This window comes from Polyergus mexicanus, unplaced genomic scaffold (genome assembly GCF_030449975.1).
Source record: "Polyergus mexicanus isolate NDT 795.1 unplaced genomic scaffold, iyPolMexi1.0 SCAF_9, whole genome shotgun sequence".
In the NCBI taxonomy this organism is placed as follows: domain Eukaryota; kingdom Metazoa; phylum Arthropoda; class Insecta; order Hymenoptera; family Formicidae; genus Polyergus; species Polyergus mexicanus.
In genome coordinates, this window is record NW_027223329.1 from 4,004,162 (window position 1) to 4,028,164 (window position 24,003).

Sequence of the window (24,003 nt, forward strand, 5' to 3'; positions counted from 1 at the left end):
AAAATGACCATTAGATAATTAGACATTATATAAAATCATATATTAATATGTTAAAACATATAGGTAAATTCAAATAACTTAATTTATAAAATTAAAGATCTTTTTGGACAGAAATTGTTTGAATAAGTGAAAATCGAACAATTATCTGTTCGATTTGCAAAAAATCAATTCAATATCTGAATTTCCTGTATAAGAATTGTGTCAAAAATTGAACTGATAGAAATATATATATTATAATATTATTAGCATTTTGTAGGCTTTATATACACTCATGACAAGAATTTGAATACGGGTATAGATAATGAATAACGCGCCGCATAGCGATAAGCGACTGAACTATTTTATAATACTTTGTAATAAGCTGCAGATTTTGCTCGGTTTCTGCCGCCAATTTGCTGTGTAGTTATGTTAGCAAGCTTTGCTTGATTCTTGCCGGCAATCTGCCAGCTTAATCGGTAATAACAACTCTTGTACCAAATTTGTAGCCTTTTTGCTGACAATAATTTGTAGCAAGCACTTGGCAATATCTGTTAGAACAGACCTGGCTGACTGGGATAGTATGTTAATTATTTTAATCTAATTTATTAATATGTATGTCGCGTTTTTCGTTTTTTCTTTGTGATTTATTTTATTATACGAACATCCGTTATTTACTTCTTAAGTTCTTTTTATCAATTGTTGCTTCAATAAATATTTTTAATTTTCCGGGTTAATATGAATTCTGCACTGCTTGCTCTACCTTCGGACCTAGTGCAGGCAGTTCAGCTAAAAAGAACAAACCATAAAGGTCGTATTAAGCCCGTATCAGACTAGGCATTGAAGATTGAGATTGAAGATTGAAGATTGAAATTTGACCAATTAGGGCAAAGAAATTTTAGTCCCTTTTATTTTGATTAGTCAAATTCCAATCTTTAATATTCAATCTTCAATTTTCAATGCGTAGTCTGATATGGGTATAAGCTGTCCTAAATCAATCGCAGAGCCATATTAGCATCTTAAGACCGTACTTAAAACGGTCTTGAAATAACAACTGTTATGAATACCGGCCTAAAGTCCGTATTAGACCGATATTACATTTGTCGTACGACAAACTTTTTAAGCGCATTGATTAGCTAATTTCTAGAGACTCGAGAAAGATTCTATTTTGCAGCCAATCAATATGCTTAAAAAGTTGTCGTACGACAAATGTAATATCGGCCTAACAGAGCAGAAGCGACAAGTGCGTATACGTGTATATACGTGTATATACGTGGATACACGTGGCGCGCGAAAGTATGTGTATCTAATTAGAGATTCATCTCTTAGGTATTTAATTAATACTTTATTTTATTACGTCATTCACGAATCAAATAATATTACAATTATCGTGTAATATTACGACCATTGAGCTTTTTTTTTTACAATGATTCCTCTATAAAATTTCTTTTCTTTTTATAACAGCAGGGATCTATATCAAAATAACACGTGGCAACAACGATCAGTAATATCGAGAAATCGACGATTATCAAGAAAAAAATAATGTGTGGAATTTGGGCATTGTTTGGATTGAAGACGCAGCCCTTAGTCTGCATCTGCGAAAATTTCGACAAGATATCACATCGAGGCCCGGAAGCTTTCAAAATCGAATATGATAACAGAGTTAAGGTATCGCTTGTGTTAAAATTAGAATTCTTATATTGATATTTTTTTCTTTTTCTTTTTTTTCATAAATATATATATATATATATTTTTTTTTTTTTTCAGAATGGATATCTGGGATTTCACAGATTAGCCATTGTTGATGGCCTATATGGGATGCAGCCAATGAGGATACACAAATACCCAAATCTTTTCCTCTTGTGCAATGGGGAGATATATAATTGTGATAGAGTAATATATTTTGATTTTTTGCATATTTATTATATATTATTAAAAGTAATATTGGCAATTTGAACAAAGCTCGGTAATGTTGCATAATTATTATGGCAAGCGGAATATGAAAACACTAATTGAAATTTGTCATTTGATTTATAAAAAAAAATTATGATTTGCTGAAGATGAGAGATTGATACTTTTTAACACTGAGATATCTCTGCAGTAATGGAATAAAATGATATAAATATGTATATAAAAACATATTTAAGCAATAACTGTGTTGTATAAGTAACAAATTTATATGCTTGTTTACATATGTTTATATATGTATATGTATGTATATATATATATATATATATATATATATATATATATATACATATTTATATTTGTATCATATTTCATCAATGTAACAGATTTCTTTAAAAAGCATCACTTTTTAATAGCTCTTATTTTTTTTTGTATTAAGAATCTGAATGATACTTTAAATTATTATTTTTATATTTTAAAATACAAATATATATGATATTTTATTGGAAAAGATGAAACAACTATTCTTATCAAATAATATACAATATAAATGCAATATATTGCAGTTACAGAAACAATATCATTTTGAATATGCAACTAAGTGTGACGTGGAAGTGATTATGCATTTATATACATGCACTGGTGCTGACAATGTTGCTCGATCTCTGGATGGTGTATTTGCATTTTGTTTAATGGATGTTGTCAAAAGGAGAATTCTAATAGGCAGAGATCCATATGGTGTCAGACCACTATTTAGATTACATTCAGATGATGGACAATTAGCCATTTCTTCGGAGAGTAAGGTACCTTGCATTAATAACTAAAAAATTAATTTTTCCTCGAGATCTTTGTTAATTTTATATATAAATACATCTCTATAAAATAATTTACTAATGCGACAAAATTATTTTAGGGTTTGATGGAAATTACAAAATGTGTAAATGGCAAATGGACATTAGAACCATTTCCTCCAGGCTATTACGAGGAATATGAAATTTTACATGATGGTCGAACAAAGGTCTTGTCTAGTATCAGTTATCATAAACCTGGTGACAAACCTTCTTTCCATATGTATGTTCCTTGGCCTAGTGAGTAGATGAAATTCTATTAATACACATGGAGAGTACATATTTTAGTATGTCTAATTTATTTTTTGCAGTCTTGAGTCCAACAGATATCCATAGCAATATTCGAAAGCTACTTGCAGCAGCAGTGGAAAAACGATTAATGGCTGACAGACGGATAGGATGTCTATTGTCAGGTGGATTAGATTCTAGCTTGGTTGCAGCTCTACTAGTGAAACAGGCAAAAGAACATAATTTACCATACAAGATTCAAAGTTTCGCAATAGGTATGGGTGACAGTCCAGATATTATTGCTGCAAGACAGGTTGGTAGAAGTTTTCACACTTTTGTCCCATTTCGTTCTTCATCAGTAATTTTTTAAAAGTTTCAATTTTTTATTATGTAATATAGGTTGCAGATTACATTGGAAGTGAGCATCATGAAATTATCTTTACAGAGAAAGATGTAATTGATGTATTGAATAATGTTATTTATTCGCTAGAAACATATGACATTACGACTATTCGAGCTTCGATAGGGTAAAACAAATTACATTAATACACATAATATTAAATGTGTGTGATTTAGTTTTTCAATTATTCAATGTTATAAGTCAAAAAATTTCAGTATAAGATTCATATATAATCTTTTTTATCTGCCTTAGTTTGATTAAAAAAAGATAGATTTTATGACTATAGTGATGGAATGTTCTATGTATAATAGAATTGAAGAAACTTTTTATTTTGCAGAATGTATCTTATTTCGAGGTACATAAAACAAAATACAGAGACAACTGTGATATTCAGCGGAGAGGGTGCGGATGAATTGGCGCAGGGCTATATTTATTTCAGAGATGCTCCAAGTGCAGCAGACGCTCATAATGAATCTCTAAGATTATTGAAGGATATATATTTATATGACGGTTTAAGAGCTGATCGCACGACGAGTGCATTCAGTTTGGAGCTGAGAGTACCATTTTTGGATCTTCAATTCACGTCGTATTATTTGTCCTTGGATCCCAATATACGACAACCTCAAGGTAGAGCAATAGCAATTGAACATTATAAATGATGCTGCAAATAATATTATTCAATTGTCCATAAAGGAAAGCATACTAAAAAAACCAATATGTATACTATGTATACATTATTACAGATGGAATTGAAAAACATTTGTTAAGATCTGCTTTTGATGAGACCGGTTTATTACCTTCGCATATACTATGGAGACATAAAGAAGCTTTCAGTGATGGAGTTGCATCTATTAAGAAATCTCTTTTTCAAGTGATACAAGAAATAATAGAAAATCATGTTCATGACGAAGATTTGAATGCAGCTTACACTAAATATCCTCATTGCACACCAAGAACAAAAGAAGCACTCTATTATAGGTAACGTATATAGAGAAATTTTAGTAAGCAAATTTTCCTACTGTTTAATAATGCTTTATCTTTTGTTTGTGTTAGAAATATCTTCGAGTCGCATTACAAAGGACAAGCGGAAAGTTTTATACCTTATTTTTGGATGCCGCGGTGGGTAAAGAATGTTACGGACCCATCTGCTAGATTCATCAAACATTATGCTGCAAATGCCGACGAAAAAGATCGACTGAAAATAATTTAAAAAAGAGGATAAATATCTTATAAAACATAAACACATACATATTATTATTATATTATTATTATTATTATTATTATTATTATTATTATTATTATTATATGATATATACATATAGGTACTCTAGATACTTTTGCATGAAATTAAAAAATATTAATAAGATATTTTTATTATAGATTTTTAAAGAAATGTTTAATGCAATGTTTGTGCATATTTTTTATTATATATATAACGTGATATATACATGAATAATCTCAGAGAAGACATAATTTTAGCATTAATAGATAAAGATTTATTTTTTTTTTTATCTTGGATTACATTTTTGGAATCAGCTCGTGCCATTATTAGGATACTTTCAGCTCGAGAACGTTATTTAGCAGATCTTAATATTTATTGAGTCCAAAAGTTATTTATATTATTTTTGTTTATATTATTTTTATTTTTGTTTTTACAATAAAATAATATATTGCTTTAAACGTTCTTAATTTTTTTTCCAATCAATACAATATATTAGTATTTAGCATATAAGAGTAAGAAGATGTTTTGTTCATCTTTTATATAATTCCGTGAAAATTTTTAAAATTTGAAGAAATAGAATATATATATATATATATAGAATGTCTCACAAGTGTCAGAAACTACTTGTGTTAGGAAAAAAAATGCATAATTTTTTTTATAATAACATGGATATTTTGACATTATTAAATTTGTAATATCTTTCAAAACAAATACAAAAATGTATGAGTTAACAGACTTATTTTACACAAGTTTTATTAATTTGAAATTTGGCGGGCAATTTTCATTTCGCTGTATACCGCCGCACATGCGCGAAAAAAATTCTCCATTTTATGTTGTAGGCAACGCTGGAAATTGAAATTCCTATTTCTTCCAAGGAAGTTTTTGTGCATTACAGTTGTACACTTGAACGGAACGGAAATTTATAAAGCGAGAAGAAAAGAGTGAAAGTAAGGTTACTTGATCTCTCTGTTCACGTGCTCGTATTTAGTTATTAGTTATTTTTCAGTTGAAAAAGAAAAGTGAAGACAAAAAAGAACAGGATGGCTAAGCTGCCTCGATTAGGAAGCAGGAAGAAGGCGAAGCGATGGGCCAAGGGTCAGAGTTCCAATTCCAACCCGACGATCACGAGGCACCGCGAACAGGCCATTGGTATGTTCTTCAAGGATTTCTCCGGTACGCCGGGTATTACGAGAGAGGATCTACAGAAACACGACGCTATCCAGGGTAGTATCCAGCCGCAGTTGGCGAAACTCGACATCGACGACGAAGATCAACTGCCTGAGAGCACAGTGGACGGAACAGCGAACAGCTCCTCCGAGACATACGCCAGCGATTATAGCAATTGCAGCAACGTTTCCTTCGGCAGGTTCCTCAGTCGCTTTCAATCCACCTCGCTCGTACACAAAGAGATGCTGGCTATGCTGTCGGCCGTCACGGAGGTCATCAAGCAGAGGGGTGGTAATGAAATCTCAACAGAATACTTTGCAGCGATGATGACCACCCTGGAAGCGATCGAGGATGACACTTCTGTAGCTGCAACGCTATCTCTACTTGGAATGAGCTTGAAAACTGTGCCAAGGGGCGTACTTAATTTACAATTTGGCGCGACAAGCCAGGTCTTCCTCCAGATCCTATCTAAATACGCCGTGAGCGAGAACTTTCTCATCCTGCGACATTGCATAGGCTGTCTCTCGGTGTTGCTGAGAGCGCAGGAAGCCGCCGCTTGGGCTAATCCCTCGATCACGCGAGTACTGGATGCTATATTGTCGTTCACCACTCATGCCAAGCCCAAGGTACGCAAGTCTGCCCAACACGGTATATGCGCCGTCCTCAAGGGCAGCGATATAATGAAGAGCGAGAAGCTGCCTCAACATCATCCGGCCGCGGGACAGGTCGCGACGCACTGCATCGGGCAATTGAATGCCGCCTGTGAATCAGGATCATCACTGGGAGTCACCACTATTCTGCATACCCTTACATTGTTGAAGGACATAATGCATCAGCTGCCCAAGTCGCACGTGAAGACCATCTGCGAACATCTATTGAGTATCATGACATTGAAGAATGTATTGATAACATCATGTTGTCTACAAACATTGCATGGATTATTTGTCTCTAGGCCATCGGAGGCGACGTTACCACTGCAAAGAAACGAGGATATCATTAGAGCCCTTTATGATTATCAACCATCCGCGACCGACGTGCAGCCAACCTTGGCATGGTTGGCGGTCATGCAGGAGGCTCACTGCAATCTGGTATACATCACTTTAAATGCTTCTTCGGCCATCAACGTGGGATCGACGATATTGGATTATGTTATACCGAGAATGTTGAAGAAATGTACCGAACTCTGGTTATCCAATAAGACGGAAGTCATAACTGGCGCGTCGAACACCGTCAAGATCATTCTACAAGAGTGCGTGGCGCCTCTCTGCGAGAGCGAGGAGCGAGTTGATAGGTACACTTCCACCTTGAGTCAGATTATTTCGTTAATGCACAAAACGTTGAGTTATCAATACCTCGAAGCCTGGCATCACGTTTTTCATCTCATAGCTTCGCTCTTCCAAATAACCGGCAAGTCAAAGCTTCGGGGTCTTACAGATATTGTCAAGTCCCTGGGAGAGCTGCGAGATTCCTACAACTTTGCGTATAGCAGCGACGTGGAATACGCTGTTGGAGCTGCGGTTAGAGCTATGGGACCGCAGGTCGTGTTGAGCATCCTCCCTCTACAAGTCGACGGCGGCGCGATAAATCTGAAGCGGGGTTGGCTGATCCCGCTGTTGAAAGACTGCGTAACGGGCGGCACCATCTCCTTCTTCAAAGACGTTCTGCTGCCGATTGCCCTGATATGCGAGGAGAAGAGTAAGGCAGGCATGGAAGGGAAGACATACGAATTTTTGATACCGCAAATCTGGTCAATCTTGCCGAGCGTATGCAACGATGCTAGCGATGTTAAGGACAATTTTAAGAGTATCGCCAAGTTGTTAGGTATGACACTCAGCGACCGAAAGGATCTAAAGTTACTCGTAATGGCGGCTCTAAGAAAGCTAATCGGAAAAGCGACGCGGGACGAGTGTGTTGACGACATCGCGGAGCTCGCTCGCTTCGCCAAGAACTATCTTCCGATTCTTTTCAACCTGTACACAACGAAACCGAGCGGTACGGACGAGGAGGGGCAACGTCTCGCCGCGTTCGATACGATCAAGACTTATATGACAATTGCGAGCAGCGACCTAGCGAACGAGATGTTTGAACGCGCGCTTAGCAAGCTCGATGAGTCTGGTGCGAACGACTTTTTCAAGGATAGCGTTTACGATCTGATAAGAGTGCTGATCGGCTACACGAACATCGAGAAGCTAAGAAAGTACTACGACATGTGCATACCGCTCCTCAAGGACGGCACCAAGCAAAAAGAGCAGAAGAAAGCTTATAGATTCCTGGAGGAGATGTGCGGGAGTGATCGAGAAGTGTGCAAACAATTTCTGCGGGAGCACAGACGCGAGATTCAGAAAACACTGATAACATCGGCGACCAGCGTGATTAAGACGAGTCAAGGCGCTCGTCTACGATGCCTGATGCATCTCGTCAAGTTGCATCCGCAGCTCGAGAAGACCAAATTCCTGGAGGCCGTCGTACCGGAAGCCGTACTCGGCATCAAGAATATAAACGAAAGATGTCGCAATACGGCGTATCAGTTGCTCAACATGATCGCCGAGAAATTCCTGAACAATCCCGAGCATCTCAAGGATTATACAGACATGTTGATGGTGGGTTTAGGCGGTGAACAAAAATACATTAGTGCTAGTCTATTGGCTCTGGCGACCCTCACTTATCATTACAACGGTTTTTTGGGCATGGAAACTATCGGAGAAATCTTGGGGCACGTCTGTACGATTCTGACGAGTCCCACAAGGGAGGTGGTAGAATCGGCATTGTCATATGTGAAGGTATACATCAATGTGATGCCGTCTACCGTCGTGGCCCCGACGTTATCGCAGATGATCGACGCTCTGTCGCGAATGAACGAGGATTGTAAGCGTCATTTTCGCCAAAAGGTACGCGACATCTTTACAAAATTGATAAGGAAGTATGGCATAGGGCCGATATCGAATATGATACCGGCTTCAGACGTGATCCTGCACAAAAGGCTGAAGAATATCAACAAAATTGAGGATGTGAAGAGGAAGAAACGAGAGCTTGAAAGGGCAAAGAAGCTGGAGAAGGACGACATGGAATTTAACGCCAAGAGGAGGCCTAAGAGCATAGAAGAGATATTAGCTGATAGTGATGAGGAATTCGAGGCGACGGAAAACAAGGGACCGACGAGAAGCAAGAAGAGAACGTCAAGGAAGGATGCCTGGATTCAAGAGAACGAGGGGAACATAGTTGATCTTATAGATCCCGCAGCTGCCAGAAATATCACAAGTTGGTTTATGGTCATTTTTTTTGGAGCTTCTCATAAACGTTTCTTTTTTACAATTGATTTGGTACATTTAATGGATTCTCTAATTTTTCTTTTAGTTAATTAAGCCGAATTTCTTAATTGATCTTGTATGTATTATTCTTTTTTCTCAGTTATAATAATTAAATTGGTGTTCACAACTGTATTTCTGTCTAGATATGCAGAATAGAAAAAAGCAGAAAATTAATTAAATGTCGTCTAACTGTAGTTAATGTTTGTAGAACTGCTCGCAATAATTGCGAAGAAAAAGATTCGTATTATTCAGTTTTGTACGTTTCAGCTACACAACCGGGCGTGACAAATCTGAAAATTCCAGTGAAAAGGGTGAAGGATCACAGCTTCAAAACCGCACCCGATGGTCGCCTTATCATCACAGATGGTAATGAAAAGGACAGTGACACAGAGGACAGGAGTAAGAAGCAGAAAGCTTCTTTCCTTCAAAATGATTCAGAAGAGGACGGTCATGGTAAGATATTATTAGAATTTATTTAGGATTGTGTTAATGATATATCTCTTGCATACCTCGTGATAATTTTCTATATTTTATAGAGGGTGAGGATGATGTATCGGTGGCGGCCATGAAAAATGCCGGTAAAAAAAGGAAATATAGCGAAAGCACGTCGGACATGATAAGCTTGAAGAGTCAGTTAACGTCGAGATACCAAGGTATCTCAACAAAAACGTCAAATTTAATTTTCCATAGAGTGATAAGTTCTTAGAGACGATCTTTTTCTCGAGAAATTATTCTATCTTGATTAATCTAATTAATTTAGTTTCGATCTCTGATTTTAGCTGGTGGCTCGGGTATTCACCGATCGCTAAAAGCGAGAAAGGTGGAACTTGGTTCGGAATATCGCGCGGTGAAGGCCGGAGGAGATATTAAGAGGAAGGGTAAACCAGATCCTTACGTGTATCTACCCTTAACGAGAGCCGCATTAAATAAAAGGTTAACAATATATTTCTTTTATTTTGTATCATATATATATAGTATGGGGCATTTATATTGAGACACCTAAATATCTAAAAAATAAAGCAAGATAGAAAGAAATATTTCAGACAAAAGTTATTCGGTTCTAAGGAGGTCATAAAGGTGGGTATACACTTAGCGAACGAACACCGAACGAACAGCGAATGCAAACGTTCGTTATTATCATTCAGCAGATATATACGCCAAAGCGAATGCGAACAGAATGTTCGATTCGCATTCGGCTCGATTCCCTCACGAAGCGGTACATCAAAGATAATTCGTGCGAGAAAAACGTTCAAAACGTTTCGCATTCGCTGTTCGTTCGCTAAGTATATACCCACCTTAAGATGGTGCCATTAGTTTGACCTTGAGTGGAGGCGCTTCGGAGATTTCAATGTCAATCTTGTTTTATTTTCTTGACACTGATTGATGTCTCTCATTTTTTGAACTTAAAATATTAAGATAACATTATTGTAAAATAAATAATTTTATGAGATATTTCATAGTTTATGTAAAATTATGTCGAAGTAAAGTAATAAAATAAAGTATAAAATATCTCGTAAACTATTAAATTTTTAGCCATCATACCCCTATAACTTTTTATGCAGAATATTGTTGCAAGGAATCGATTTATGTAAAAAAATTGGGATGTTTCCATTTAAAAAAACAAGATTGACATTGAAATCTCCAAAGCGCCTCTATCCTAGGTCAAACTAATGGCAGCTTCTTATGATCTTCTTAGAACAACTTTTGTCTGAAATATTTCTTTCTATCTTGCTTTATTTTTTAGATATTTAGATGTCTTAATATAAATGCCTCATCCTGTATATTTATATAAATTAATTTATATTAATATATTTGTCATATTACTCTCTATCTTGATTTATTAATATATTGATAAATTGAACAATCTTACTCTTTACAGAAAGAAAAAGAAGAATGAAAGGTGCACGCGTAACGGAAAAAACTGTTCTGTTTCTTCTGTCCTGTACCAAAGGTAAAACTTTTTTTTTTTTTTTTTTTTAATAAGTAAAAAAAGTGAGTCCATGCGACAAATGTGAAAAATTGTTATGTAATATAGTATTATTTTATCCAAACCAGAAAAACTGTGGTACAAAATAATTGCTTTAATTTTCTACAAAAATAGTGATATAGAAATATTGTAGGACAATTAATAAAAAAATTTACTTATTGTCATTTCTAACACATTAAAAAGATGCTGTATCTAAGTTGCAATTTTTTAAAAATAGTAAAACATTTAAATATACAAAAAATTTATATTAAAAATTTATTATTATTTCTAACACATTAATTAGTTCACTGGTAATGACTCGTATATGGGCGGAAAAATGCACCATGAATAACTCTTCCAGTTTTCAAGGGATTTACATTAAACTTAATACACTCATGTTTTTTGGCTCGATGACTAATACAAAATTATTTACTGTTACTAGTTTTGGGGTACAAAACATTGATCTCGGATCCACCAGTGAACTGGTTAACCAGTTAAAAAGATACTATATCTAAATTGCATTTTTTTGAAAATAGTGAAACATATATAAGTATAAAAAAATTTTTATTTAAAAAAACATGTTAACGCGCTGTTAACATACACATATACTAATCAAATAAATGTACCCGTTACATTTTGAATTTAATGCGAGACATTATCATGTCTCTTGATATTTCTTTTATTTTAATCATATATATATTTACATAAATTAATTTATATTAATATATTTGTGTCATGTCACTCTTTGTCTTGATTTATTAATATATATTAATAAACTGAATAATCTTATTCTTTACAGAAAGAAAAAAAAGAATGAGAGATGCATGCGTAACGGAAGGATCACACTTTGATGTACTTTGCTAGCGGAACCCGCTCGTGTGTTTTTAGATTGCTGAGAGAAGAAACTATCTTTCGGACTTTACGCCTATATGTTTCGGAGAGATACTTTCATTCGTAATTTTTCTCCACTATCAATCTCAATGCTTCGACTATACACAATGGGCACAGGATTTCTGGCTTAGACGTACTAGATAACATGTTTCCTAAATACTGTGATGTGCATGGAAGAACTAGCAATGAAGACGTTAATAATTCGGTTTCCATCCTTGGAATAACGTCCGTCTTATATATAGAGATTGGAAAATGATGTCCACAAGTAAACACCATATTATCCTCTTCCACTATGAGCAAACGATTTACAGTATCCGAATCCTGTTAATATAAATATCTTAAATATAATATGCAATATAAATTATAATATAATTAATATAAATATAATAAAATTGTATTTTTCAAAATCACGTAAAACAATCACAAAGTTTTTAAATTTCTGCGAAAAGTGAAAGAAGGTGCATCAATGATCTAGGGACATCGATGATTCTATATTTGAGAAGACGAGAGGAGGATGAATAGTATTTGATATATTTATTGTAACATGTGATATATACGATACTAATTTTCTTTAAAATAAGTATTGTAATATAATGTAAAGAATCACGCTAATTTGATACAATTAAATTTAATGTAAACTAACATAGTGAAATATATATCTTGTAGATTAGCGATAGATAAAGTATTTTACCTTGATGTGTGTGAATAGTTTGGAGTCTTCCATTTCGGAGGACACTGTGCTAATAATTCCCTCCATCATTTCTTGCGGGCTATTGTTTCTACTCGCGCCCGGATATCCGTTTAACGGTGCCCCATAATTGTCGGCCATTAAACAGGAGAAGACTTTGATGTATTCGGGCATGGTATTGTCTAAAATATAAATTATTCGTTAGCGTTACTCTCATTGAATTCACGTCTGTTTTTCGAAAGTAAAAAAAAAAAAAAAAAAAAATTAGTATAAATGCGTAACCTTCATCTACATGTTGCATCAACATCGATAATACTTGAAGACAAAATTTGAGCGAGAATAAGTCCTTCGTGCACCAACTATTCTTGCCCCCTTTATCGCACTTGTTTGCATCCAGGTATCTTCCTATCGCTTCTTGGCTATAAAAAAAATCACAATGTCATGAATTGATTCGTTTCACATTTCATTTCGATCTCGATATTTCAGGGATTCCCGAACTGTATATAGTATATATACATCTGTCAAAAATGTTTCTTCTGTAGTCAGAGATTAAAGTTTTAATATAAAATTATATAGATTTTCTATTTTTTATTAATTCGAAAAAAATATAGAAAATAAAGAGTTTTGTCATTTTCAAGAGTATTTCATTAAATGTATCCATAAAAAAAGCGAAGAAGTTACAATCTCAATTGAAGATGAGATAAAAAGACACAAGTTGCTACATAAAGCTGCTCCATGATGTAATATCAACTCACCAAAATAATAATAATCCAAGCGGATAATAAATGGCACATATGTGTTCGAGAAAAACATTCTCCAAACTTTGTATAGGTAAATCATGCTCGATCCAAAAATGAATCGCACATCGCAATACTTCGCATCTCAGGGTGTTCGCCTCATTACCAATACTGTTCAAGTAAAACTTTAGCGCCTTTATGGTCTCGTTGATCATGTAATTCCTCTGAGTACGTAAGGACACTTTGTCAGAAAACGCGATGTTCTCTTTATATGCGTCGCACTGATTCATCTGACTGTCATTATTAACATTGTTTATCATTATCTTCGCGGAGATCGACCGTGTAAAATTTTGCGCGTTGTTACGGACAATATTTTTATGCAATTCGTGTGATTTATGTGAATCGTTTTCTTCGAAGATAAAATTTTCGATCCATTCGCGTTGCTCGTCTCCGTTAGATTCGACTTCAGAGATCTGACCCGCGTTCGAAGGTGATTCTTCCTCCTTTCTTCGCGTTATACATAATTCTTCTAAACCACCTTGGCAATCGAAGGTGTACAGTTCTTGCGCGATCGCTTGCAAATTATTCAACGATCTACTCGTAGAAATCTTCGTCCAGTTTCGTATGACGCTGTTCTCCAAGGATTCCATGAGATTTTTCTCCGCTTGTCTATTGAACAATTCAGTATTCTTCTTGATACTTCGATAGGACGCAGTATCCTTTGTCGCGTCCACATTTTGCAAGATAATTTTAGCTGTGGATTCACGCGGAATTGTTTCTGATATTGAATGACTTATAGATGAGCGAGCACTTAATTTGTGTAACGCCTTCAATTGATATGTAAAAGCGGTCAGAATGTCACCCTCTAATGCTGCTATCTTGGAACAAGCTTGATAATTTTCTAATTCGATACACTGCAACAAAAAAATTGTGACGATATACATTCGAATCCATCCACTTACGAAAAGTCTAACTTCATTTAGAAATTAAAACAGATATTAAATATGGTGTACGTGTATGTATTTAAATTTAAATTAATATATACATATATTGACATATCAAAGTATATATAGATATTCACAAATATCAAAATATATCTGTGCTATGTGCATACAAGATACCTATATGTTTTATGAAAAAGAGATTAATGAATATATTATTTTATTGCTTTTTTCTATAAAATAGAGAGAGAAGACAAATCAGTATTATGAAATGAAATAAGATCCCTCAAATTATAAAAAGCAAGTTGCAAAAAGCGCGTTGAAATGTTATCCATAAGACTACGTTTAACGATTGAATGATTAACATGATAAAAATGATTCTTTTGTTATTATATAAAATTTCATTATTGTCTCGTATAATCATAGGAAATGATCGACGAACCTTGTCCATGATACTGGCGGAACGATATAAACCATAAAAATGTTCCAAGACGTAATGAAGCGTCAATTCTCCGGGTGATTTTTCGATGACGCTCAAAGGACGGACGAGTCCGGCGAAACAGGACACGTCGTTAGACTGATAAGAGATCTCCAGAGTAGAAATACCGGGTACTTGACTAGGAACATCCAGCGCTATGTGTAACGTATTGGGAAGTCGCACTACTCGCTTCGATGATTTCAGCAATACGAGCTTGTCGTCAGCATCGCGTGTCTCTCTCGTGGGGATGCGACCCAACTGCGCTCTGCTATTATTGCCCCATGCTAGTATTGTACCTCCTGAAAAAATGCACAACGCTTGCTATACTTTATTAGTTTTCAGTCTATTGAACGTTGCGTAATTAAAATAACAATTTCAATCACGGATTGTAATTGTGCTTTGATCTTTTAGAAGTTTCAGATTAAGAATTTCATCAAACAGTTAATAATTTTGTCTGAAAATTAATATTAAAAAGTTTACAAGAAAATCATATTTGTGTTACTAAAATTATAAGAATATTATAATTAAAATTACAAAACAAAATTTTAAAAATTTGTTAATTAAAATTGAATTTAATTACAAAATTAAGATTATTTCATTCGAGATAAAATTGCTAAGTTTTTTTTTAATTTAAGATAAATAATCGAGATATTAAGAAAGATTAAAATAAAAAAATTTGTTTTTTACTAACTTGGTTGTATCGCAACTGTATAATCGTAACCACAGGCGATCCCAATGGTTTTAATCACAGGATTGGCTCTCTCCTTATTATTGTGGCCGATATTTTCCGATTTCGATGCACTGGTAACATTTCCATTGTTCTCAGATGCATTCCTATTATTTGTCGATAAATCGTTCGACTTGTCACCATTGTCCGAGTCTCGTTGATTCTGCATTCTCTTAAAATCGTTGTGTCTAGGTGGTATTTGTGCGAAAATAGAAGCCGGATTATAATATAAGGGTGTTGGAATCGGCATCTCCTTCCTTGTACCATTGCCTAATTGACCGTCCAGATTACGGCCCCATGTGTATAAGGAACCGTCTTTCGTTATCAATGCATTATGGTGACAGCCGACTGATATCTAAATACACAAAAAATGATCATATATTATAAGTTACATCTTATTTGCTTTGCATAAAATACGCAGAATTCTCTTTTTCTAACGTTATAAGACAATATTTTCGGAAATAGTCTTAAAAAAAAAAAAAAAGAAAAAGAAGAAATTTTAATATTCTTGGATTCTTTTCAACAAACCTGAGTAATCTGTCCTTTTATCAAACTTGTATCGACCACAGACGGCTTTAAATGCGCTTGACTTTCATCTATCAAACCAATGTTTTTCAAATCTGTATTTTCGGACGGTTTCTTTCGCATTTCTACGCTAGAAGCGATCGTTTCCGTTTCCATAGTTTGCACATTGTCCTCCAAAAGTTCTTTCATTTCGTCGTTCAAGTTTATAACGCCGCTTGACATTTTCTTCGATTCCTCCAAAGTTTTATTTTTCCTTTCCTCTTGTTGCTCCAGTATACGAGTCTTCTTTTGCGCTTGCGCTTGTAATCTGAGAACCTGAGGACTCGCGCCCCATACATATAATTTATTCGTATCGCTAAGAGCAAGCTGTAAACACACGAGGTACGAATGTATCAGATTGCCATTATTATTCACATCAAATGTTACGTTACAAGTATGAGATGTTAAAGAGTTAATGAACGATTATGATTCTTAGAAGGATCAATCTCCGTCGTTTTTACGAGAATAGGTCATATATATATATATGTATCGTTCACTGACTTACATTATGAAAGTATCCGGTACTTATAAGCGTTATCGCGTCCGGCAACGATACTTTCATCGGTACAGAACTCTTAGCGTTACTTCCACCGATTCCTAATTGACCGAGGACATTGGATCCAAAGGCGTATACGACACCGTCCACGGACAATGCCAGGGTGTGCGCGTAACCAGCGCTAATGCAGCGCACAACCACGCCGAGCAGAGCCGTGACCAAAGACGGTGTGATCTTTTCGTCGGTGTTACCGTGACCCAATTGACCGTGGACTCCCCAACCCCATGTAAATACTCTGCCGTCAGCGGTAAGCGCTACGGAGTGATATTGCCCGGCCACCGCGTCGACAATAATCTCCTGTGCCAGTGAGACGATCAACTCTGGACTCGAACACTGCAGCACCTTGCCGAGACCCAGCTGTCCAAATTGACTCGATCCCCAGGCGTAGATTCCGTTGTTGGTAACCGCTAAGGTGTGGCAATGTCCGCACGATACGCTGAAAACCTCTATCTCCATACTTCGGAAGAAACATATGGCATGAGGTGCTCCGTACCGCAAGACGCTAGAGCCAGTACCTAATTAATAATAATATACATCAAATTTAAAAAAATTATTGAATTAATATGTATACACGACAGATTGAAGGAAATATAAAAAAGTTAGAGGATTGAAAATTTAAGATAGAAGGAAATCAAAAGACCAATATAAATTGAACGAAAGTTACAAATACAAAGTTAACAAAGCTTTCAAACTGCCAAAAAACTAATATATAATATAAAAATATTCATGTTTCACTTTTTATTTTAAATCATATTCAACTTAAAGAGCATATAGAAATATACATATAATAAAATGTATAACTTAAACAATTTCTAAAAATTTTGCAAAACGATGATCGGTATTATAAATTATTACAAAATATAATAGAAAAAATATTTTTTTTCTTATCTAAGAGATATGCGCTTTAAATACTTAACAATTTGTGGATATGCGTTTATAATTTTATACTTGTTATGTATGAATTAAAACGCTTCATAATTTTATTATTTACGTTTTTTTTGCCCAAATAAAAAATATATGTCAAATATATACCTAGACAACCTTGCACCGAGCTTCCCCAAATGTAGATGTTACCGTTTCTAATAAGAGCAACGTGAGAAAATCCAGCGCTCAGTGATCTTCTCTTAAAATCAATGTGTAACGTCATTTCCGAATATTCCTGCTTATAGATAAAAGTATAAAATTATAATTGTAGATAGCCATGTGAGAGTAATTGAATAATACGAGATTCGGCAAATGAAAAAACGAGATTATATACATAACATTTCCTCCCTTCGCAATTGAAAAAATTTTCGTCTTTCAAAATAGTCTTTTCAAAAAATCTTTCATAATCTTTTCTATCAAAAGCATTCGAAAAATGCTAGAAAAATAGAAACAATTAATATTAGATAGAAAAATATTCGAAAATTGGATAAATAATATTTATATTACACTAATTTTATATATGCAAAAGACGTGTTTTTTATTTTTATTTATGCCGGGAATTAAATATTAAAAGTTCGAAACAATGTATTAATATAATTACGACGATCTCTTCGATATGTCGAAAAATGAGATGACGCACGAAGAAAAAATCAAAGTATCAAAAATTATCTAAACAATATGAAAATATATTGAAAGACATGCACAATAGAAGCATTCCCGAAGAAAATTAAAAAAAAAATATTCCGAAACACGTAGGGAAGACGCACAGAAAAATACCGTAAAATCAATAATTAGATTTGTTTTTAAAAAAAGTAAGCTTCAAATTTTGTAATTTCTCGATGATAAAAGCTTCTCCATAACTTTCCTCGTTTCCTTTACCATATCTCGTATATATTAAAATTTACAAAATATAAATTTTTACGGAATTATACCTTGCTCATTTCTGGCAATTGCACATCGTACAAAAGTGTAGATTTGTAATTGGAATTTAATAATTGTTTTTTATGTATAAGAGTCAATAAAATTAATATAAACGTTTCTATTATATCTTCCACAAGCATATCATCCTGTAAAACGTATAAATAACATGATAACCAAAGACTAAATTAAAGTTTTGTCTAATAAATACGCTCTTATATGAGATTAATCAAAGAATATATTATTCTATTGTATATTAACGACTCTGAGAATCAATTTACAAAAATTTCTGCGTTTTAGATAGTTCATAATTCTTAAGAAAGAGAAAAAAAACTATATTATTCATACAATATTTTCAAAAAAGAGATCGATTTCAGGCCAATATACATCTTGTATGACAATAACTTTTAGTACTTACAATATTATCCGTAACATCTATAAAATCGCATTGACTAGATCGTAGATTACACAATGCCATTTTATGGCGTGCTGTATAATGTAGCAGTTTAGGTCGTAATACTGGATTTGTTGGATCATACAATGTTACTAATCTCTGTGAAATATCAAAGTTTAAGCACACAATTGTAGTACATTTGAAAAATGTAAAGTAAAATTTTTAATTTTTTTTAATATATTAAGCAATCTGTTTTTCGCTAATGTATATATTTTACAAAGTAAAATAATCGAGAATATTTTTATATTGCTTTCTTCTCTTTGATTTATTTGTTAATTTAGTTCCCAAATGGAAAATAATATATATCTCTGTTTTCACTTTATTTATAGAATGCCTGAAAGTTATTCAAAACACAATAAGTACTCATTAGCAGAGCTATCTAATAGCGAAAAATTTAATTAAAAAAAAACAAAATAAATGGTTCACATTCGTGTAATGTATATGCACCAGCAATACAAGTTTGATTTCCATATAAAATCCATTTATTTTATGACATTTATATTATAAAAATAAAAAATAATCTTGCATTTTGTAAATGAGAGAAAAACCAGATGCAAACTTTTGTAACTTTTTATCAAAAGTTAGTATTTAAAAGTTAAGATTTTTTACCTGAAGCACGAAAATTTGAGACTCTCGCAGATTATTGCGTACAAACAACATATGGGCCCTAGCTAAATCATGATTCAATAACATTGCTTGCATCAGATCAGATTCGCTTAAACATATAAGTAAACCATCTAAAACATATACATAAGTTCATATTATATTCCATACATTAATGATATTCACTTGGAATTTGTTTGTGAAACACATGCACACAATCATACTTGTGCATATATATATATATGTATGTATGTATGTATGTATACATTACATGATTTTGGACAAATGTCGTTTATGCCAAACATTTGTACTGTCTTCATGAGGATATCTAACATTTGGCTGTACAAACTTCTCTGTGTAGCTAAATGATGTAATACTTCCCATAAATAAGTTTGACCAGCTATATTAATAGCTAGCAATTCGTCGTAAAACGTATTTGTGGATAAAAAGTACCTAAGGATACAAAATATAGAATTATAAACAGAGTACATATACCATACTTATTTTTGATTCATTATTTTTCATGCCGACAACTTTAGCAGGAGGACTTTAGAAAAGTGAAAGAAAAAAAAAGGTATATTATTTTTTTGGAAATATAGTTGCATTGTAAAATGCAACTTACAAAAATTCTTTGTAAATTGCTTTAGATTGTTCTGACCAAACCCTCAATATCATTTCGATGAAGGCAAGTATGCATAAATTAGATAAATGTATCCTTGTTGCAGTGGGCATCTCAGTAATGACAGGTGTCAGTAAGCAATGGGTGAGACAACTTAATAATTCGGAGGTATGACCAATCGTCGCAAACTTTAACACGCTCTTCAATAATTTACACTGAAATATAAATATTGGACAAAATTAATTCTGCTCACAATCAATAAAGAAATATTAATCTTTTTGTGTAAAGTTTTTGACAATATAGCATCTTCTTTTCTTTAAATAACAGATATTTTATATATAATAAGTCGCACATCGGAAATAGAGAAAATATTTAAATCTCTTAGATTAAAAAAAAAGTTTAGATGTTTCAGAAGAGTGATTCATGATGTGATACACTTATAAATTAATTTTTTACACATCTTCAAATTTTCAACAGAGATATTGTGAAGTTTTCTGTTTCCAAATCAATCTATGATTTATCTATTTTTTAATTAAGCCCTTATTTACCCTAGACATTTTATAAGAGGCTACCGCACGTGGGAATTCTTTATTTAATAGAAATATATCGCCAGCATATTCCAACAATTGTTGTCCATTGAACCCAAAAATCATTGCCAATCTTCCTGCTTTCTGCAACTCATTTTTCCTTAATATCAACTCCATGAAAATGGAAAAAAGTGATTTTCTACAATAAAAGTATGTAAATAATTTAATAAATACACATAATTTTTACATTATTCCGTGAATATGTCTCCTATTCATCCCTCCCACCCATTATTTTACTATAATAAATCTGATAAAACTTACCTTAGAATAACTTCATATACACAGCGATTTGTAACAATTATACATGTATCTAAATTAGGTACTTCAATCTTAATATCCTTTATATTCTTTGGTAAAGTACATTTATTTTCTAGCTCTTGAGAGACTTTTCTGTGTATCACATTATCAAAATTTGTTACTTTGTAAACCGCACGTATAACTTCCTTACTGCTCTTAAAAGAAAAAGTTCCGATAATAGACTCGGAATTAAATTTGCAGTCTTTATTTATATGAGTCTCGGACAATTGATCAGATATTATATATATTACATGTTGATTAATATCGGTAATGAAAAAGAATCTGCGCGCCAATAAAACAGTCTCGCATGACTCGAACACTTTGTGCATTGATAATGGCACTACGGCCAAATTCGGACCGTGCACCTAGGATAAGAAATTAAACATGAATTAATATAAATATTAATGTTATATTAGATCTATAACTAGCAATAAGAATAACAAAGAAAGATATATATGAAAATGCAAGTATAATTTTTTCTAATTGCAGATTCTTTAACTCTAATTTTAGAGTAATTTTTCCTTAATATAAACCACCATCTTTTTTATAACTTTTTTAATTTTCAATATTAAGTCTCAAAAGGTAAATTAAAATTTTATTAAAATTCATATGTAAACTTATTTAAACATTAATGTCCTGTTGCCTGTTAACAATACAGAAACTTGATTTATGCAAAGAAAAAAAATTATATGCACATAACTTTTTGTGCGTGTACCACGCACGCACGCACGCACGCACGCACGCACACATGCACAAAATGTGTATAAGCTGATTATTACGTCATGAAACTTTGTCTTACTGTGACATGATGAGTGCTAGGATGATAGCATGTATACAATTGCCGATCTTCTCTGTCATATTGTGAAGCTAGAAAAGTATCTTTTGATATTGGTTCTAGGCTGGTAAAACTTAATTGGGATTCTGACAATATCTCTGAATTAATAGCAAACCCATTATGATTTTCCTTTTTATTTGAAGCATCTGTAATATTGGCATGTTTTTAATATTTAACAAACAGAATTAGACAAACATATATACAAGAAGTATTCATTGTTTAAAAAAACCTTTTTATTATTTTAGTGACACTTCTCCAGCCATTTTTTAACAAAAGCAATATAAAAGTAATGACATAGCTTTTTCTTCTCTCTTGTAAATAAATATATACTTAAGAAATGATGTATTATAAACATTTGATTTTAAGACATAGACTAAAAATAAAAAAAAATTTTATAAAAATAAAAGTATTTAAAAAAATTTTTTAGGTTTGTTCTTTTGTAAGGAAAATAAAGTTTTTTTTCCTAATTAAAAAAAAATTAACACAAGAATATTACTTCTGGATTTTTTAAAATTTCTTCGGGTTTTCTGTATTTTTAAAATATACTCATACACTTACCATAGGATTGTGAACTTTCTCCCAATGTCTGATTTTTAGTATCAATTAATTTCTGTTTGAAAATGGCCAGTTTCTCGACAGAGAGCTGTTTAAGCTCTTGTAGTTTAGATTTGTTAGAAACAGATTCTTCTGTGTTATCATCAATAATACCATTTGAATTTACACCACAGTGAAGTTCTTTGTTTTCAAGATTGTGTAAAAGATTATGCATATATTGTTCCAAGGATAAACGCCATTGTTGTTGAAATTTACTAGTTATCAAAAGAAATGCAGCCTCATTGTTTTCATTTTGACAAATATGTAGACTGCTTATACTTCCATTAACATAAGTTGTATCCATCTGTTGTCCATTTGACAGATTGACAAGTATAATCGCTCCACATTCAGTTCCTATGATACCAATGTCAAAAGATATTTTCGTATCTTTCCACCATGTAATAGCAGTTGGTCTAAAAATATAATGATTTATATAAGAAATTCTTTTAATATTATAAAATTATAATTACATTTACATGATAAAAAAATATATACATGTGTATGTATATATGATATATATATTTATAATTATTTTTAAGAGTTAAGGATACCTCATACAATGCAATTACCTAAAATGAGAGAGCTGAAGATTCACAAAAGGAATATATGTCGCGTCATCTGTCTTCCATCTTTTGTCAATGACATAATTTTCACCGACTAGAGTTAAAGCTGGCAGTATATATAACGAACCATCCAAGGTTATACCTAATAACCAAATACCATTTGGATCAAAGCAAAATGTAGCGATTTGTTTATGTGGCCCTTGAAACCAAGGTATTCTCTTAACGACAGGTAAACAGGAAAGTTCTTTTTTGAAGTAAAGGATAATTTCGGCATTGCTGGTGGCCAGTGCAAGAAATAATCTTCTTCCAAGTTTGCACTGTATGCTACACTGTATCTCAGTGGTTTTAATCAAACATTGCAGTTTAAATAAATTTTCACTCATCGCCATAGTATTAGGAGCCACCATTATGTGCGCGAATAAAATGTTCTCTCTGAAATATTAAAAACATTATATATAACTGTCATTTATAATATAATATAAATTTGATAATAACTTTTATATCACATAAATAAATAACAATATTGTTAAGTACTTTGAATGTTTATATTGCCAAGTTTATCTGTCAAATGATTTTTTAACGACAATAATTTACATAATTTAATTTAGATGTGTTGTAATATATATTAAAATTATTATTAAAATTATTATATCGTTATTATTTATTTAATGTCAGGAACTTAGAGAGGCCATGTATTTTACGTCTAATGGTCTAATGCATTTATATATTGCTTTATTACTGTTGATTACTATTTTTCTTTTTCTTATATCTTATATCATCTATGATTAGGTTGGCAGCTATGTAACAGATTACTTTTTACGCGCATGCGCGAATAAATAGATATCGATGAATTCTATGATTGAAACAAGTCTTTTTTCTTTTTATTATTAAATATTTAAATAAAAATTTTCAGCTTAAAAACATTTTTTTAAAAAGCTATTTATGTGAATATTTACGGATTTATATTTTCATACACGGTGTACATTCTCTGCAGGGAATAATAA

At 33.0% G+C, this 24,003-nt stretch overlaps 3 protein-coding genes across 5 annotated transcripts; 2 read left to right on the forward strand and 1 right to left on the reverse strand.

Moving 5' to 3' along the window:
• Positions 1 to 1,248: 1,248 nt before the first annotated feature.
• Positions 1,249 to 4,695, forward strand: Asns (asparagine synthetase). Its single transcript, XM_070301202.1, has 10 exons — positions 1,249 to 1,305; positions 1,441 to 1,644; positions 1,744 to 1,869; positions 2,451 to 2,687; positions 2,798 to 2,972; positions 3,044 to 3,273; positions 3,360 to 3,487; positions 3,698 to 3,987; positions 4,104 to 4,338; positions 4,414 to 4,695. The coding sequence occupies exons 2-10, from the start codon at positions 1,519 to 1,521 to the stop codon at positions 4,568 to 4,570; spliced, it is 1,704 nt and encodes a 567-aa protein (XP_070157303.1). The 5' UTR covers positions 1,249 to 1,305; positions 1,441 to 1,518; the 3' UTR covers positions 4,571 to 4,695.
• Positions 4,696 to 5,486: 791 nt separating this feature from the next.
• Positions 5,487 to 13,022, forward strand: LOC138935963 (RRP12-like protein). Of its 2 annotated transcripts, XM_070300949.1 has the most exons (7): positions 5,493 to 5,529; positions 5,589 to 9,007; positions 9,325 to 9,510; positions 9,594 to 9,710; positions 9,837 to 9,990; positions 10,937 to 11,008; positions 11,823 to 13,022. In XM_070300949.1, the coding sequence occupies exons 2-7, from the start codon at positions 5,623 to 5,625 to the stop codon at positions 11,872 to 11,874; spliced, it is 3,966 nt and encodes a 1,321-aa protein (XP_070157050.1). In that variant the 5' UTR covers positions 5,493 to 5,529; positions 5,589 to 5,622; the 3' UTR covers positions 11,875 to 13,022. The 2 variants fall into 2 exon arrangements, with proteins under 2 accessions (XP_070157048.1, XP_070157050.1); XM_070300947.1 differs by having other exon boundaries at positions 5,487 to 9,007.
• On the reverse strand, positions 11,190 to 23,681 carry Ca (RCC1 and BTB domain containing protein claret). 2 transcript variants are annotated; one of them, XM_070300945.1, is made up of 20 exons: positions 23,534 to 23,681; positions 23,006 to 23,431; positions 22,401 to 22,849; positions 21,807 to 21,988; positions 20,972 to 21,372; positions 20,672 to 20,849; positions 20,127 to 20,338; positions 19,776 to 19,957; positions 19,511 to 19,638; positions 18,866 to 19,000; positions 18,462 to 18,596; positions 17,638 to 17,767; positions 16,555 to 17,120; positions 16,014 to 16,376; positions 15,450 to 15,840; positions 14,723 to 15,057; positions 13,358 to 14,253; positions 12,885 to 13,021; positions 12,606 to 12,784; positions 11,190 to 12,235 (listed from the first exon to the last, which is right to left on the reverse strand). In XM_070300945.1, exons 2-20 carry the CDS (start codon positions 23,404 to 23,406, stop codon positions 11,972 to 11,974), a joined length of 5,664 nt encoding a protein of 1,887 aa, XP_070157046.1. In that variant the 5' UTR covers positions 23,407 to 23,431; positions 23,534 to 23,681; the 3' UTR covers positions 11,190 to 11,971. The 2 variants fall into 2 exon arrangements, with proteins under 2 accessions (XP_070157046.1, XP_070157047.1); XM_070300946.1 differs by having other exon boundaries at positions 17,638 to 17,764; positions 23,534 to 23,680.
• Positions 23,682 to 24,003: the final 322 nt, after the last annotated feature.

Excerpts from the sequence above, each read along its gene's own strand:
- LOC138935963 (XM_070300947.1), top strand. The coding sequence starts at position 5,623 with ATGGCTAAGCTGCCTCGATTAGGAAGCAGGAAGAAGGCGAAGCGATGG. Across the intron at positions 9,008-9,324 it reads AGCTGCCAGAAATATCACAA|CTACACAACCGGGCGTGACA; the intron begins GTTGGTTTATGG and ends TGTACGTTTCAG. Across the intron at positions 11,009-11,822 it reads TCTTCTGTCCTGTACCAAAG|AAAGAAAAAAAAGAATGAGA; the intron begins GTAAAACTTTTT and ends TATTCTTTACAG.
- Ca (XM_070300945.1), bottom strand. The coding sequence starts at position 23,406 with ATGGTGGCTCCTAATACTATGGCGATGAGTGAAAATTTATTTAAACTG. Across the intron at positions 20,850-20,971 it reads GTATATGAAGTTATTCTAAG|AAAATCACTTTTTTCCATTT; the intron begins GTAAGTTTTATC and ends CTTTTATTGTAG. Across the intron at positions 17,121-17,637 it reads CTCGGTGCAAGGTTGTCTAG|GTACTGGCTCTAGCGTCTTG; the intron begins GTATATATTTGA and ends ATTATTAATTAG.
- Asns (XM_070301202.1), top strand. The coding sequence starts at position 1,519 with ATGTGTGGAATTTGGGCATTGTTTGGATTGAAGACGCAGCCCTTAGTC. Across the intron at positions 1,870-2,450 it reads AGATATATAATTGTGATAGA|TTACAGAAACAATATCATTT; the intron begins GTAATATATTTT and ends AATATATTGCAG. Across the intron at positions 2,973-3,043 it reads TATGTATGTTCCTTGGCCTA|TCTTGAGTCCAACAGATATC; the intron begins GTGAGTAGATGA and ends TATTTTTTGCAG.